Genomic DNA, 17,731 nt, shown 5'->3' with positions numbered 1-17,731 from the left:
CTTTATCTCGGAGATGAAGCCAAAGCTTCAGCAACAACAACCCTCCCAAACAAACAAGCAAACAAACAAACAAACAAACAAATCCAGAAAGAGTTCTTTGAATCCTGTTCCACTTCTGAAATGTTTTAGTCCCTTCCTGTATCATGTTCAAACTGCTTCTTTTCCTGATATGGCCAGGAACTTAATGGTTCAAATTCCAGATCATCTATATGATCTCCTACCTGACTGGTTACTTGACTACTGGTGACCAGAAAAAGGGCCTGAATCTCATATATACAGTTGTTTATTCTCTCGATCATTGTTTAAACAGAGTGGGTTTTTTCCAATTAACACTAAGGTTTGAAAACAAGAAAAAAAGTCTTTGCCTCTCTGTCATAATGACAAAACACTCACCAACTGCAACTGCTCCAATAATTTACCAAAATTCGTATGGCAACACTATTATGGCATCACTTTTGCCCCCCCGTCTCCTTAGTTGGAGTTCCACCACCAAAAACCCCAAGGTGTGTCTGTGCCTTACAGCACTTCAAGCCCCTTTCCAAAGCTGGCCTTCATTCCTACATTTCTCTTACCTTAACTGCTCCTGCTGGTTATAGTTCAGCTTTGCCTGCAAAGAAGGTGCAATGTTTTCTGCTGACCCTCTGCCTGAAGCGAATTCAGCTCTATCTGCACCTTTGTCTTTTTATCTTTTCTCTTTTCCCCATGTCTCCCTTGCTTATACCTTTTCATAACTTCTGGCCTGTGTTATTCCGGAGGTCAGCTTATCCCATTGGTCCCTGCTGGCCTTAAAATCTATGAATCTTGTGTTGTATTCTCTGCCTCCCAGCTGCTTATCTTCCTTCTCACTCTCATTCTTTTGTTTTGTGCCTCACATTCTTCCTCACTGGTACTAATCTTCACAGTGATTTTTTAAACTCCATCTCGGCACTAAATAAATAAATAAATCTGTGGAAATGGGAGTCTGAATGCCTTCCTTTTGTTCACTGCATCATCTCCTTCTCTTATTTCCCATCTGAATATTAACAGCGGGCAGAATGCCAGGGAGTTTGTATTCTTTGCATTTCATGTCCTTTTTACTTTAGCCTGCACCACACGAAATATGTGCCAACTCGCAGCCTAGGAGTGGAGAAGGGGTCTACTGGATCAAAGAACTGAATCACGAAAGGAGCAGGAGGGGCTGGGAGGACTAACTGTTGCTGTTCGCCACTGGTGAGCAGAAGCTTTATTACTCTGCTGTAATTAGGATCACTAATAGCTGCCTATCTTTGACCTGTGACAACAGCTTATATTTTTATGCAAAAGTACACTTAGAAAGCATAAATTTCCATAGAGAAAACGAAACACCCTATTCGTGACAGTATGGCTTTTTGCCATTTCTTAACAGAACATTACACTAAGAAAAAGATTCCAGTAGGGAGAACAGGGAAAATTCACAGCTGTAAGAAGATCTGGGAAGCAGAATCCTGCATTTGTTAGTCATATCAAAACATATGCTATCAAGCTAACACCCTTCTCAAGATGCTTACATACAATATAAATATTGAAAAAAAAACAACTGGTAGCTTATTTTTCCATATGACGCCAGTAAGAGACAGTGGTTTTCATGTAACACTTTGCACTTTTACCTCTTTGCCTAGCTTGAATCAACCAGATTTTTTGTCACCGTATCTTAGGATTGCCTTGGGTCATGTAATCACGCTAATATAAGGGACTGAAAGTATTACTGCCAAGTCCTCTCAGTTTTTACACATTAATTTTATTAGACATCTTGTAGCAAAGAAAAAACGTCAAACAAACGCGTAATTCAGCAGTCACTTCAACAGTCAACATTTCAACAGTCTTTCACTTTTCAGTGAAAGTGTAGTATTTGAATGAATGTTTCCTTTAAACCAATATGCCTTCAGGTTTGTTTTGCTGCAGCAGCTGTGAGACCGCTCCATTTTCTTTCTGTGTGGAAAGTGACCTTTCCTAAACACCTGTCACTCAGTAGCCTTTTAACTTTATGACTTCCAGGCAGTTTGCATTTCTTTATCCTTACAGCCCATCAGGCAATGATTGCCCATGCATCCTAAGGCACAGTATTAACTCTCTGCACTTCAGACCCGTCTCTCTTCCCTAAACCACCTCCCGTTTAAGACACTAATCAAATCTCTGCCGAACAGGTCCTTGCACTCCAAATAGCTAGCTGAGGTTGTTACATATGGACAAGAGATATTTCTCATCCCATTCACTGGAGTTAGGAGTAACAGGTGTTATTATTTCATCTCTTCTTCTTATCCAGGGAACAAAAGAGCAAGAATGCCGTCTGAATGCAGATAACTCTCATGACAGTCAAATGTGTTATAAATATGCTACTGAGGCAGATTCACACATTGTAAAATTAAAACAAACAGAAATCCTCCAGAGATCAGGGTGAATATCTAAGACGTTGTTAGACTGAAAAATTCATGTTCCACAAACAGGCTAACTGCCATCTCTTGCCATATGCCAGCACATTTTCTGCCTATCAGAAAGACTTGGCTGGAACATGAATGGAATTTCCCTGAGCACTTCCAATGGCCGAGATGCCTCTTTTAATCTCTCCCAGCACCCACCTCCTTCTCAAATGTTTGTATATATCCATGCTATGTAAAGCAAAGCCGCCAGTGATTTTCAAAGCTGCCCATCTTTATTTTTCACCTAACCTAACAGCTTGTGTCGTTACACAAATGTGCAGCCATTTCTGATAGCACATGCTCAGGCAGAGTGGTTCCAGGTTTAGGTGTAGGAAGTGACTATTAGTGTTGATACTCATCTGGTTCTGTGCAGCCCCATCAAGCATGGGCAACCACTGAAATCAGTGGAATTTCATACAAAGTTATCAACCTGGAATGTAATTCACAACAAGCACCAGTGTAAAACAGTCCTCATCTACCTCCCCATTTCTTAATCTTACAGCACAAAATTCAATATTGACAGTTATCCTGCGACAAGGTACCCTCCTGTTCCTTGTCTACCCAGTCTTTTAGTTCATTCCAAGTGCTGGGAAAATGATTTATCAGTATGACAGAAAAAAAAAAAAAGCACTTAGTTCTAAAAGCTCAAATGTTTACTCTTAAGTAATGATGAAGAAAAAAATGCTAGCACTCAAGAAGTCTTTAGAATCCAAAATCTTTACATCCTTTGTAGAAATTCCAGTACTTATCCATTTCATGGCATGGTAGTAACTCCTCTTTACGTACCACTAATACCTCCTTGCATTGAAGAAGATGTGTCAGACTTCCAAGTGAGATGAATCGGACAGAAGAGCCTGTTGAGAATGAATGCAAATGATTACAGTGCATATGAGAGTAATGGAAAGCAATCATTGGCACTATTTTCTACAGAGGTGTTAACAGTGTTAACGTAAGCATCAGAGGTCCCTAGGAATCTGTCATGTGTCCTAGGAATCTTGTAGCACAAGACCCTGGCCATCTTATCGGTATCTCTCATTCGCACCCAGACTTCAGTGAGACACAGGCAGTACTACACTTGGTGGTGCTCAGGGTGAGAAGTCAACACTGTAAAGACCCAGAGTAACAAATGTTACAAGATATTTTCTCTGTAACAGCACAGACTCCAAAAGGCAGCTGGAACTGTAGTTTTCAGCGTCACTTGCTTTTGTTCATCTTTCATCCACTCCTTCTCCCTTCAGTACCCTCGCACGAAGTATCAGAGCAGCTGGGCTGCCACAACCAGCCCAACAGAGAAACTGCCAGGGAGGGCAGAACTGTCACATGTGGCAGATGTTACCAAGAAAGGGTGGGCTGTCATGCAAGTAGGGGTGGCCTCTGTTGGTTTTGGTTTTCGTTTTTTGTTTTTTTTTTTTTTTTTAAAAAAAAAACACCATCAAAAAGAGCGTTCAGCCACTGTTCAAGTGTCTTGAGAAGCAAAACAGGATAGGTGTTTCAGGACTATTAAATCAGTCAAGATACATACTCATCGAAATGCAGGGAAAACATGTTTGAAGTTACATCAGATGGTCATACCACGTTCTATCCCAAGAGTTTGTCTTTCTCAGTTACCAGCTTTCCAGTTCTGTCACCTACACTGATTCCAAAATGCAAAATACATTCACTGAACTGACATCATTGGTAGGTCCCAATGCTGAAACAGTCAATGTATCTTGTTGGTATTAGACCTTCTAACACCAAGCCTCCGTGAGGATTTCCCTGCCATTTCCTGATTTCCAGGAGCTCACCACCCAAAGCAGTGAAGTGGCAAATTGCTATTAGAAAGAAACACAAATACAGAGCCTTGTGCACGAGGCTGTGTGATGTTCAACACCCATCCCATCGACAGCAAAACCTCTGACTCTTGTGAGAACAGGACTGCATTCCGTACCTTCCACTCTCCGTGCATTGTCAGTATGCTCATACCATAACACCGTACATGATGGAACAAAAAGCAGAATCTGATGTCTAGGCTATATTTAAGTATCTTGGATTACAACAAGGGTGGGCAGGCTGAATACAAGACCCACCTGAGAAGTTACATCACAACGCTCCTCACAGAGTCTTTATCGCTCATGAAGCAGCGATCAGCCACACCAGAAGAAGTCAACTTAACACACTCACCTAGAGGTGCTGTTTCAAAGGATGGGAAGTCACAAAAGAGTTTCAATGACACTTTCAGGTAAAAATTATTTTAAACGTAGGTCTGGTAATTTTTTTATAAAATAAACTGGCAGAAGCTGAAACATTGTCATAGAATCATAGAATCATAGAATGGTTAGGGTTGGAAGGAACTTCAAAGATCATCTAGTTCCAATCCCCCTGCCATGGGCAGGGAAACCCTCCACTACACCAGGTTGCCCAAAGCCTCATCCAACCTGGCCTTGAACACTTCCAGGGATCGGGCACCTACAACTTCTCTGCGCAACCTGTTCCAGTGCCTCACCACCCTCTGAGTGAAAAATTTCTTCCTTAGATCTAACCTAAATCTGCCCTCTTTCAGTTTAAATCCATTGCCCCTTGTCCTATCACTACACACCCTTGTAAAAAGTCCCTCTCCAGCTTTCCTGTAGGCCCCCTTGAAGTACTGGAAAGCTGCTATGAGATCACCCCGGAGCCTTCTCTTCCCCAGGCTGAACAGCCCCAACTCTCTCAGCCTGTCTTCATAGCAGAGGTGTTCCAGCCCTTGGATCATCTTCATGGCCCTCCTCTGGACCCGTTCCAGCAGCTCCGTGTCCTTCTTGTGTTGGGGACTCCAGAGCCGAACGCAGTATTCCAGGTGGGGTCTCACGAGAGCAGAGTAGAGGGGCAGAATCACCTCCCTCGACCTGCTGGCCACGCTCCTTTTGCTGCAGCCCAGGATATGGTTGGCTTTCTGGGCTGCCAGCGCACACTGCCGGCTCATGTTGTCATTGATACTGAGCTTATAGTGACATGACAAGCATGACTTTAACCTGTTTTGGTTTGTTGAAAAAGCTGTTTTGTCCCAAAATGTCCACATTTTGTATGTAAGTACAGGAAAATTTCTTGCTAAATTCTGAAGTTCATTTAACATCCTGTCTTGAGAGATCATAATTGGAGAAAAGACATTTCCTTTCTTACTCCAGAAATGCTCCTCTCAGCATTCTCACCGCAATATTCTAACTTATTTACTAAAAACTCTCAACTCAAATTTGAAAGTGTAATAATGATATGACCAAATAAATCTATTGAAATATTTTTTTTTCTGCAGCTGATAGTTTTCTTTTTTGATTTCTTTGGGTCAAACTCCTGTTTTACCTATTGGATTAAGATTTTCTAGATTAAATACCAGCATTCTACCATAAATATAACTTTACCCGAGTGAATAATTAAAATCTCTACTCTATAATCTCTACTTTTCAGTAATTTTAGATAACAGTCAACAGTTAGTAAAAGCACAGTAATTTAAACTTCCCAAAGCTGTCCTCCTTAGTTCTGACATCAGTGTTAGATATCAAAGTTTCTATATCCACAATCATTTTGCTCCGCAGTAGGGATGGATCAGTATTTGAATGTTTAGTCCTTGTGTTCCTTCCTCCATATTCTGATTCAGCCAACTAATGTCCTCTCCATTTCCATTTTCTTTCTCTTTTTCCGTTTCTCTCTCTCCCTTTGATGACTATGATTTTTAATCTTTTTAACCCACTTCGATGTTTCCTTTCTCCCTTTTGCTGTGTGTTTGTCTCTCACTCCCTGACAAAAGATCAGCAGCTTACAGGCTGTAAGCAGTGGAGAAAGGCTCCCATACTGCTATCCAAAATTCATCTTAGTGCCTCAGGCACAGAAGAAAGCTTAGTGAAGTAAGATGCACATCAGCAGGCTCTTTCTCCACTTTCCTATCCCTACCGTCCTGTTTGGTGCCATCAGTTTTCTGCCATCTTTATGAACTACATGATAAAGTATCAATCAGTATCAATATCAGAATGTGCTTTTTTTCCCATAAATCTGGGATGAACTCATGCTGTCTCCTGGTATTTTTTCCATCCTGTTTGCCAATAGCTTTTCTGTCTTTGTTGGCATCTATTATAGCCTTATGGTTTCAAAATCATTCTAAATGTGTTTCAACTTGTGTTTGTTACTGCTTTACAACACCTTGTCTCTGTGGCAGCTATGAACCTGAAAATGGTATTTAAGGAGAATTCCCGTTAGTGGTGTACCTATATAAATGTCAGACCAGAATCTCCAGTTGCATAAAGGTGAGCCACCGAAGACTGCCACTTCTGTGCAGAGTCACCATTCTCTGATCACTAAAATATAGCCCCTGAAAGATCAGTTCTTAAAAATGGCTATTCCACCAGTATCCTCCTTATTTTTTCCAAGCAAGCAAGTGCTGGAACTATCCAGAGATACGGTTAAGCATATTTTACTTGTGTAAATAATTTGTAAAATGAATTTAAATGCTTCTGCAGTTCAAGCAACATATTTGAGTCAATTTACAGGTCTCAGTAAACCCAGTTTCAATACTTCTGTAAAACAGATGATAATTATTTGCAGTATCTGTGGCAAAGTCACAGGAGATGTTATTCTTCTGTCTCAAACAGATCTCGTTCAGTGCAGCTAGTCTAGACGCAGGCTACAGATGTATAAGCAAAGAGAAGATCTAAGAACAACACACTTGAAGGTGACAGCATTTGATCTAGAGAGCCACAAAGGAGTATTATGAACAAAAACCTGTCTTAAAAGCTTTAAAGTTTCTTGGGCCTTATCCACGCTCCTCTCAAGAACTTAGAAATAGAGAAGATCAGTCACAATCCAGGAGTCTCAACAGCCATTGCTCATTCAGACCAAGTGCAGTCTAAAAAATGACAGCCAGCGCCTCACATAAACAACATTTTTGGATCCTCTGACTCCTCAAAAGGGTGCTACTGAATTGAGGTACATGAATTCTGCCCATCTAGTGGTAATTTTGAAAATAACTTTTCTTTCAGCTGATTAAGACCCGATTCTTGGAAAAAAAGAGATGCCTGTGGACAGACTGTCCTTATAAGACTACAGCTTCCTTTGACAAAATACAATGCTTCCTCGTTAATTTCTGTCCCCTACCCCCCACCCCTTGCCTTCAAAATGCCTGTGCTTTTCTCCAGGTCTCTCCACAACTCTTGACTCACTTCACGTGATATAGATCTTAATTCTTTTCTTCTCCTGTGAATGCTGGAGGTCTCTGCCTTCACGAACTGGTCAGTTAGGAGTGATCTTTTTCTAACAACCAAATATACCATTCCTCATCCCTGGATGTGTTTAAGAAAAGGGTGGATGAACTACTTAGGGATATGGTTTAATGGGGGATTAGGGATGGTTGGACTGGATGATCTCTAAGGTCTTTTCCAACCTAGAAATCTATGAAATCTATGAAATACCATGCCAGTCAGACACCTGAAGGTAAGGTGTCTGTCCCCTAAAAGATATAGGCCGTCAGGGATTTTGACTAATTGCTTTCTGATCCTCTGTGTCCAACCTAATCTTGATTTTGAAAGTACTTTTTCCCCGAAAATTAATTTATCACGTGATCCTAAATTACACATGCTGCATTTTTTGCACTGGTAGTTACGATCCTTTAAAAAAAATATAAGAATATTTGTAACATCTTATGAAACAAATAAATTATTTCAGTTTGGAAGCTACCTAATGGGCTGTAATGACCAGATACTTCATAGCACAGCTACAACAGCACCAGAAGGACTTAGAGCACCTTCTGATACTGCCTTAGCCTACAGTTCTCTCCTTCATGTATCAGACATGACTCAGCATCTGTAGGTTCGATTCATCATTTGGCTATAACTAGAATTTGTATAGCAATAATGTGGAACTTAATTCATCCTTTCACAAACCATTATTCTAATCTGTTGATCTAGATAAAATGCACATTTGAGAAAGTAACATTACTTCCTCTACTCAATAGTACTCCTCAGAGGTTCATTCTTTCTTCTTGTTCTCCAGTGAGACTGGCAAAAGCAATGTCATAAAGCAGAAAAAAAGATTAGGTATCTAGAATCATTCTTCTTTGAAAGTACTTCATAATAGTGGCCTTTTTTGCTGCACTCTGTATCTGCATGGAAAAGGACTTGCAGGCATGATTAAAGATCAAGAATTCATGCCTTTTATTCTAAAGCATTGGTTTCAAGGTTTATGTTGAAATCTCTTTAATTATTTTATGTTTCATGTGTCAAGAAGCATTGTTTCCACAACACTGACCTGAAGATGTTATACTTTTTTTTGAGAGAGATACAGTTGATAGTAAATCTTTCTGTTTCTAAATGCCTGAAAAAATGTACAGTATTAATAATACTTTATAGCTTTCTTGCAAGCATTGCCTAGATAAATGATATAAATGCAATACATTATTCTCCATTGAAACTTTTGCCTACATCAAAATCTTATGCAGTCACTGTTTTTTCTCTTCTCAGATACATTTGGTATATGCCTGTTAGCCAGTAACTAATACTTTATAGTAAACATTCTGAATTATTATTCTTCAGGGTCCTTGGTTTGGTGTATTAAGATATTGTAATTTTTTTATTTAGCAATGTGGGGAATTCAAAACTTCCGATCTATTACAGAAATCCATCAATATTACAATAACCTATCAGGGAAAAAAGAAAACAATTTAAATCTCTGTGGCTGTTACCTTCTTTAGCATAGCTGTAATATGACTTTTTACCCAAAAGGTGAGAGAGGTATGATTGACACACAAGCAAACACCAATTTGGAAATGTATACAGACTCCCATAAAATAATCTATTTTCAGGATTGAATTTATAAAGACATAAAATATAATACGTACTTTAAAAATAAAACATAAAGGCTTATACCATTTTTCTCACACAAATACTTTTATACAGCTGTCCAGATGGCCTTTCAGCTTCTGGATTAAGTTAATCACTCTACTTAAACATAAAATCACCAAGTTCAACTACAACAAATGCATTCACTAATATCCTTTAATAAAAGGCACTAAGATTGCTTTAAAATGATTCATAGCAGACTTATTTCTTGGTATGACTAGCAGGGTGCAGTTTCCCACCATACTTTTCTTTCTTTTTAAACTTATTATTTTGAGTTATTATTGTATACTTGATTGTATACTCACTTGGGAGGAAAATACATGGTTCTATAAAATGATTTCTAATCATTTTAGAAAACCTGAAGTTAATGTGCCAACATAGTGGATAAGAAGCAGTTCCAGGGCCAACCTTGGGTAATTAAAAACAGAACACTTTAAAATTCTTGCAGTTCATAGCACACTGAGATGCAGGTTGGAAGAAATAGAAGACAAAGTGTAAATCAAGTTACAGCTCAGGCCAGAACAGATATTTGATAGAAAAAAACAATAGCTCATGTTTTTCATGCACTGGCAAAATCTACAGGAGCTGTGACTCAATGGGTTTCATGTACAGCCTCAGAACAACTTCTAGAGCCTTCTCCTAGGCTACTATCATGTGGTGATTTAAAGACTGAATTGTTTTGTTTGGAAGCTTTGTTCCAACTTTATTAAAAGTCACTCCTGAAAAAAAAAAAAAGAAAGAACTGTGATAGAATCTGAATGCTCATCAAGGTAAGATCATCAGGTAATCTCCTAAATGCTTTCATTTGACATTACCAGAGTGTGGTGTCAAAAAAGTCTGCCTCTTGAAACTTGCTGTTGATCACACTGCCTTTCATTTACTGCTTTCGTAAGTAAGATAAGAAAAGACAGATATGTTCTAGGAAGATTATCTACATCGCTTCCGTTAGTCTTCTCTGTCTCCATAGGATCACCAAAGCAGATGAAAACGTGCAGCTGATGAATTAAGAATATGGGTCAGTCATCAAAGGATTTCTTTCACAACTTGTTTCACAAAGCAAAAAGGCCAGAAAGCCAGTGTTTAAAGCTCTTGACTAGGAGTCAGTTTACTTACTTTTAGCCAGGCTTCTTAAGAAAACAAGGTTTCTGTGCACAACAAAAAGAGGCAATGGTCACAGGTTTTGACCAGCAAGATTCCAACTAGATATATGTGGAAAAAAATTCACCATAAACATGGTTAAGCACATGATTATGTTGTACAAAGATGTTGTGGAATGTCCATCCATGAAGATATTCAGAATTTGACTGGACAAGGCACTGAGCAACCTTATCTACCTCAGAAGTTAGTTCTACATCAAACAGGAAGCTGGACTAGAGACCTCCAGATATCCCACCTAACCTACATTATTCTATGGTTCTGTGCAATCACACTGTCTCCTAGTTACTTTTGAAGTGATTTGCCAGTTTCAGAAAAACCTAACTGACAGGCAAGAAATACAGACACTAAATTCTTAGAATTGGTTTCCACAGCATGTAGTTCTTGAGAGCAGTTTGTTGGGTTTTGTGGTTTTTTTTTTTTTTTTCCTTTTTGGTCTTCTAAAAAGTGAATTTTGTTTGGCTTTTGCTGGCCACACAGCTCAACTCAGAGTCAGTCATGGGACATTCTACCTTCTACCTTGCTGATAGTCAAATACGAGCAGATGGAGCATTTTGGAAAGGAAGAGTGTGCGGATGAAGGAGGCTTATACTTCTGTCATAGTATGCAAAGTTAATGGAAAACACAGCTTTGTAAATTCTGCTGACAGAACTAGGTGCTTCTTTGTAAAGTACGTAACTGCTTAAAGCAAACGCCTGGAACTTTAAAGTACCGGAAAATACTTTTAAATATTTTGTCTGCAAGCCATAAAGAAGAGAAAGCGGTACAATAGCTGCACGTTGAGATATCTCTGAGATGGAAAAAGATTATGGATAGAAGTATTTGTCTACAACCTCACTTTGCTTCCGAAGTACAAAACACGAAGAATATATAGTTCATATCCCTGTCTTTTACAATCACATAAATGAGGACATTGTGTAGTTGATGAATATTCCGCTATAGGTAACAAGGAAAACACAGGTATTAGATGCCAGGGTTTTATTTTTGTAGGGTTTTTGGTTGTGATTTTTTTTGTGGTTGGTTTGTTGCTTTTTTTTTTTTAACCACTTCCAAGTACTTCTCTCTTCCATATTATTATCGCCATTATTGATGTTGATGATGAGCCACTACTTCAATAATACCCAAGCCAAAAAATTCGCATATATAGAATCAAGCTCCTTTAAATCATGCCATTTTGTTAAAAAAAAAAAAAAAAAAATTAAACCTGGAGTTCTCAGTTTACATCTTCACTTTTGAATCATAGAATCACAGAATCATAGAATGGTTAGGGTTGGAAGAGACCCCAAAGATCATCTAGTTCCAACAATCACTAAATCTTTCTAAATCACTAAATGACATTCACCGTCTTTTTCAGCTTTCCTCCAAAAACACAGAATAGTAGAGTTTCCCAGCAGTTTCTAACACCATTGTCTGAGCCTAAGCAGAATCTGGGGCGCTGAACTGAAGCACTATGCAGCACAAAAGATATTGCAAGCTTTCAAGAACGGGCAGCGTTTCTTTGCATTGTAGTTACATGGAGATTTAAACATGTTGCAGGAAAATATACTACAACGCACTAGATTTGTTGTTTGGACTAATACCGAAGTAGTATCTTACCAGTTCAAAGATCATATGAGAACCCTCTTCTGAGCAGTTTACAGTTCAAAGTCTAATGGAAGATTTGTGTAAATACCCACATGCTATGTTTACTAGTAGTCCCATTTTACACCTGTCTAGGAGGTACTGAAATACTTAATAGCTTGGTTTCATTCTACTGGAGCAATTCATTTGGATTTAAACATTCTCCTGCCAAGTTAGCAGCATCACAACTTTGTACTGCTGCAAAGACAAGAAGATAAGATTGACTAGCAAGAAAATGGAAATGAATTACTCTTCTGTAATTTTCCAGGACTAGTGAAGCACAGAAAGTAAGCTAGGTAAAAGTGAATTTATATGGCTGAGCTTTACATTCAGAATCTATTTAGCCATGTATTGGCTATGGGGCTTCTCATGGCACTTCCAAAGCTTCATTTAAGAAACACAATGAAATATTCACTTTGAGACAATCCTTTTTAAAGGAATTTGCTTCTTAAGCAGGAGTTCAATTTTCATAGTTTCCTTTCAAAAATATTTTTGGTCAGATCATGAAACCTGAAAAGCTTCTCCTCAGAACTGGCTGCAAAAGGTTTGGGTTCTATAAAGTAGAGATGTGGAAATAGGGCTGGTGGTTAAGTTTTTTAAAGGTTGTACTGCATGTTAAGCAGTTTTTTCCTTCAATTAACAGGGTAATTGTAGTAGATATAAACAAAAATGTATATATGGAACACCATTTCTGTAAATTTCCAAGTTCTTAATTTTAATTGTATTATAAATGTTTAATTTTCCATAATCCCCACATGTCTGTTAGCAGTTACCTTTGGCTATAAAATGACTGTACACTGTTACTACACCAGTTTCCAGACAGGATTCAGCACTCAGATAATAGGGTAGCATGGACCATAAATGCTACAAGACCATTATCTTGGTAAGCAGAACTATAACTAGTAATTGTATTTGAGAAAACATGAACATGGCTGTTCATTTATTCAGCAGAGAAACATAACTCCTATGAGCCATAATCTGTGTAACTTTCCAAATCATATCAAAGGGCAGTTCAACCTGGATTTTTTGACACATAAATGTGAATACAATCTACTACACAATTTCTTTTTTGTAACTTTAAAGACCACCCCCCTCCAATTATTATGCCCTAGCATTTAAGATTCTAAGTCTATTTGCTTCTATTTAAAAAAAAAAAAAAAAAAAAGAAAGAAGTGGGATAACAAAGCATTTTCTGCAGAGGATTGTCAGATCAGGGTTTACTTAATCCTTTGGACTGTAGCTGCAGGACCTATGTACAGATTTGCAGGAGCAAAATAATTGGTTTATAGTGCGGATACACTTTCAGTTTACAATGGCTGACACTGACTAGGCACTTCACTTTTGATTTGTTTCTTACTGTCTCCCACAGCAGACCTGACTCAGGACTATTACCCACTTCAGGTGTGAAGCGTTACCTGACACTGGGCACAGTGGGGGTTTGACATGACCACTCTGACTTCACACTGTGGTTGACCAGGGTCATTCCTCTGTGGTGTAATCAAAGGTGGCAGAGGTGAAAACACTAGGTCAAACTGCAGCAAGCAGTGTTCAAATTGTACAAATATTACAGACAGGGTTTAATATGCAATCAACATAAAAATGTAATACTGGAAACATGAAGTTACAAGCTTAGTCCATTCCACAAAGATCAGAGAATCTTCAGGAACATTTCCACTTTTCCTTTAAAATTAGATTACATGAGATTATTCAGCAATGCTTTTATATCATATTTCTCCATTTAAATCCAGAAGATATTTGTCTATGGTATTATTTTGTGAAGACATTTAACCGAGTAGTTCAAATGATATGGAGTTATTTTGTTAACTACATCAAAATAACAAAATGTTTCTAATTTGGACACAGGAGAGTCGAACATAACAAGCTCTGAAAAACTTAATTATTGGGTTATTTAGATCAATCCAACCCATCAGCCGTCATCTTTTTTTCCCCAGCACTCTCTCCCTCCCCCACACAAATCAATCCCATGCCACCTGCTTTCTTTTTCTTTTTGTATCTGTTGTACAGCCTTGCACCCACCATTAGGTTTTTTAGGCAGTTAAAAAAATCTTACTCTTTAATGCCCTGGTAACGGCTGCTTCTCCTTCAGTGCACAGTGATGTTTTTGGAACTTCTGTTTGTGGCAAGGACGAGGTTCTTGGCTGCATATTGCTCAGGTCAAAGCTCCCATGAGGCTGAGAAATGGAGAGAGTACCAGGCCGCTGATGGTGCTGGTTGTAGTTGTTGGGGTCCCTCGTGATGAAATTCTCTCCTGAGAGCATAAAAAAATCAAGACGACTTTGTGCTGAGAACAAACAGTATCGTCTAACACTGGTGGTTTAATGGTTTAATGCACTGAGCAGTTTCACTTTTCATTTTTCTTAGATGCTGAAATTTTCACTTTGCCTTACACCACTTAATACATGCAAGGGCAGACCTTCCTCTGCACCTTTACCAGCCCAGCCATAGCTGCTGTAAAATGACTAAGGCATTGTCTTTTTAAAAAATATATGTCTTCCTTGGCAAAATCATATTAGGTGCCATGCAAATTTAACTTGAAAATTAGCCTACTAAATATATGTTTGTTTCATTGCTTGTCTCAGGGAAAACAGAAACATTCAATATCACATATAATCACAGTAAAACTATTCTCATTTGCCTTTATGCAATCTTATTGATCCTTGCTGCTCATTTTATGCTAGATACCTGAAGTAACACTAACATAAACCTTCTGAAACAGCTTCCGTGGTTCAGCCATTAAGAAATCATCTGGATTCCCTTAAAAACTCTCTGTATCTCATACAACTTTGGAGTCTTCCATGAAATAAAGGTGAGCAAGAGTTGTACTAATCTTTACAGGTGGCTAATGGTTATTAAAGGCAGGAGTGGATTGCCAGAGCACAAGAATTGCACTAGTCATGCCATTTTCCAAAGATCGTCTTCTTGAAATAGCAATCTGCAAAATGAATGTACATATCACGCTTACTCTAACAACTGGATATGGTTTTATTTTAAGCTACTTTGCTGGAATTTCAATGTGAAATATCTAACACCAACATCTGCTCTGCAACTGACATCTGCTCTTCAGCTGACATCTGCTTCTGAATCCTTGTTGTTCTCAGTCATTTTTAGTAAACATTACGTCATCACTGCATGTATCAGAAAGCACAGAGAAATAACTTCTATGCCATATAATCAGTTTCTTCTGCTTTCCTACATACAGATCGTCTAAAATTACTCTTTATTTTCTTAATGTTTAGTTCTCACGCAGACTTGGATATAGTAATTCCTGCTTTCTGTCCTAGAAGAGACTAAAGGCTCAGACTCAAAGAAGGGACATGAAGTGAAATTTAGTTAGGATTTAGATGACTAATTCCGAAACTGCAATCTTGAAAGCTTCTGTTAAATACCTGCATTGGTCTGGGATTGCTTTACTTCACGGGATCTTCAAGTGTTTTACATTAACATTCCTCAGGTACCCAACATTCTGCTGCTATACAAACATGGAAGCACCTTAATCTCAACCAAGCTGAAAAGCTGGGACATTTCTTATGCTGGCAGCCACAGAACAGCAACTCCTTCACCTATCTTGCCTCGGAACCTTGATTTGGTAGAGGTTCTTAGGACATGCTTCCTAAATTGGGCTTTATAAGAAGTTCAGTGGTAGCTGCTTCTTTCTGTTAAAAGATGGCTAGATACAGCCACTGCATGTATAATTTTATTCCCATTTCTCCATCTTCTTCATACAGCAGCTCAATGAACACTGAGCTAAGACATGGGAAGCTGGAAGGAGTGAGAGAGAGGGGTATTTTAAATAATAGCATTCTCCTCCAAGAACGTTCAAATTATCAGGCCATAGTCTTTTTTAACAATGCTCTGGGATGCACAGAAAAAAAAAATCATATCACTAATACAGAAAGAAAAAAAGAAGATTGATTCTTTACAAAAGCAGGATAAATTTCTACTATAAAATACACATGGGCTGTTAAGTATGTTAAAAAGATAAAGAGTACCTGGGAATGCTGCCAGGCAAGCAGCACAGAATAGCTCACATCCACACCAGCAAGCTTTCCTGTGCTTTCTAGCAGGCTGGCTGCAGGTAGAGTGCCCGTTTGGAACAGCCCTTGGAAAAAGCTAAATCCTGAACCGGGCCAGGAAACCATTCGGTAGCTGCCTAATGCCCACAGCTGTTCTCACAACACAACAGTGCATGTTAATTCTCTTCTGGAATGATTTAAGGCACTGTTTCATTTCCTACTATATATCTGGCCATACTGTTTCTGAAACAGAACTGAAACTAAGAACACTTCGGCTTCCCTCCCTCAATTTCTCACCTAAGGCTTACAGTTCGGCACTACCGTGACCTTAAATTATACGTGACAAAAAAACTTCTTCAAATACTCTTTCCCAGATTACCCTGGCTATTCGTAAAAAACGGGGAAAAAAACACTTACTGATCTTCAGGCTGATTTCTGTTCGTCAAGAGTGTTTTCTGAATAAATTAATTTCTCTGTTTTAGAAGTTACGTTTATCATAAATTTCCCATGAGAGGAATAATTTACAAGAACTAGTGAAATATCCAAAAGCCTATTAAAAAGAGAGGAGACTAAATCCATTTTTAAGTCACTTACACCTGGTATAAACTTAAGTTATTGAAGCAGAGCAATGTAAACTCATCATCTGTATGCTCTTAGCCTGAAGAAAATACCAGTAGAACATGATAGTTTGAATATCAAATTAGTTATTTTAAATTGTTATCTTTCAATTTACTTTTAATATGTTAAGAACAGACCAAGCCTGGTATCCCAGTTCATGTGAGGTGCAGTGTCTCATCAAATTAACAGAACTGATCACAAAAGCCCAAACGCTTTTCAGACTCCAAGTGCAACTGGCTGTCAAAGGGACTTGGGTTTCTCTGGGAACACATTACTTATCAAAATCAGCCTGAAGTTCTTAAATCTGCCGGGCAGTTCTGAAAAAATTGTTCAATGTCATTTTGTCATATCAATGCACTCTGTTTCTTATGACTGTTTATTTTTAGAGAACAAAATATCCCCCTAGTTAGTACTGCTGCTTAGGCATACTGGCATTTCCACCAACACAGATTATTTGTGTGATTTTAAGATGTACATGTGATTGAAACTTAGGCTAGTATATCTGAGTTTCCAACAGAATAAAAAGTATAAATTAGCTTATTAAAAACTTCATTTTATATTTTAAATGGTTTTTTTTATGTAAAATGTTACCTCAATATTTTTTACATAGGAACCCAGTCATTAGTAATTACTCTCTTCATGCAACCAATTTATGGAAAAAAAGAAAACATACTTCTTTAGAGATCATGTGTTGAGTTCTGGCACTATTTATTTTTCAAGCTCAAGATCTGTGATAAGCATATAGCCCAGAAAAAAATCAAAAAGCAATAGAGGGATTTTGGAATTTAAGATCTTTAGAAATCACTTTCTGCTGCCTTCAGGCATGATGAGTATTAGATTTGGAGTGCTACATACCCAAAGGCTCTCCTTCTTGTGATGGTAACTCCGTGTCACTACTAACTGACACATCTTCAACAAGAAATTTTGACAACTGTGTCCCAAGATACGTAACCTGTACAAACAAATCTAAATGGATAACTTGTCATTTTAATTAGTGCTCTTTCTGATAGGTGTAAAAATTTCACTTTTC

The 17,731-nt window shown here is 38.3% G+C and overlaps 2 protein-coding genes across 2 annotated transcripts in view; one reads left to right on the top strand and one right to left on the bottom strand.

The window, feature by feature from the left end:
- Nucleotides 1-17,731, top strand: part of HMGCR (3-hydroxy-3-methylglutaryl-CoA reductase) — a 213,999-nt gene that overhangs the window by 109,909 nt on the left and 86,359 nt on the right. The window lies entirely within an intron of this gene.
- Nucleotides 3,138-17,731, bottom strand: part of ANKRD31 (ankyrin repeat domain 31) — a 78,090-nt gene continuing 63,496 nt past the window's right edge. Inside the window, 2 exon segments of the mRNA XM_086629310.1 lie at nt 3,138-3,289; nt 17,557-17,653. Of these exon segments, the coding sequence (XP_086485436.1) occupies nt 3,138-3,289; nt 17,557-17,653 (249 nt within the window).

This window comes from Tauraco erythrolophus, chromosome Z, assembly GCF_009769465.1.
Source record: "Tauraco erythrolophus isolate bTauEry1 chromosome Z, bTauEry1.pri, whole genome shotgun sequence".
Lineage (NCBI taxonomy): Eukaryota > Metazoa > Chordata > Aves > Musophagiformes > Musophagidae > Tauraco > Tauraco erythrolophus.
The sequence above is the reverse complement of the archived record's forward strand: the minus strand, read 5'-3'. Positions and strand labels throughout refer to the sequence as shown.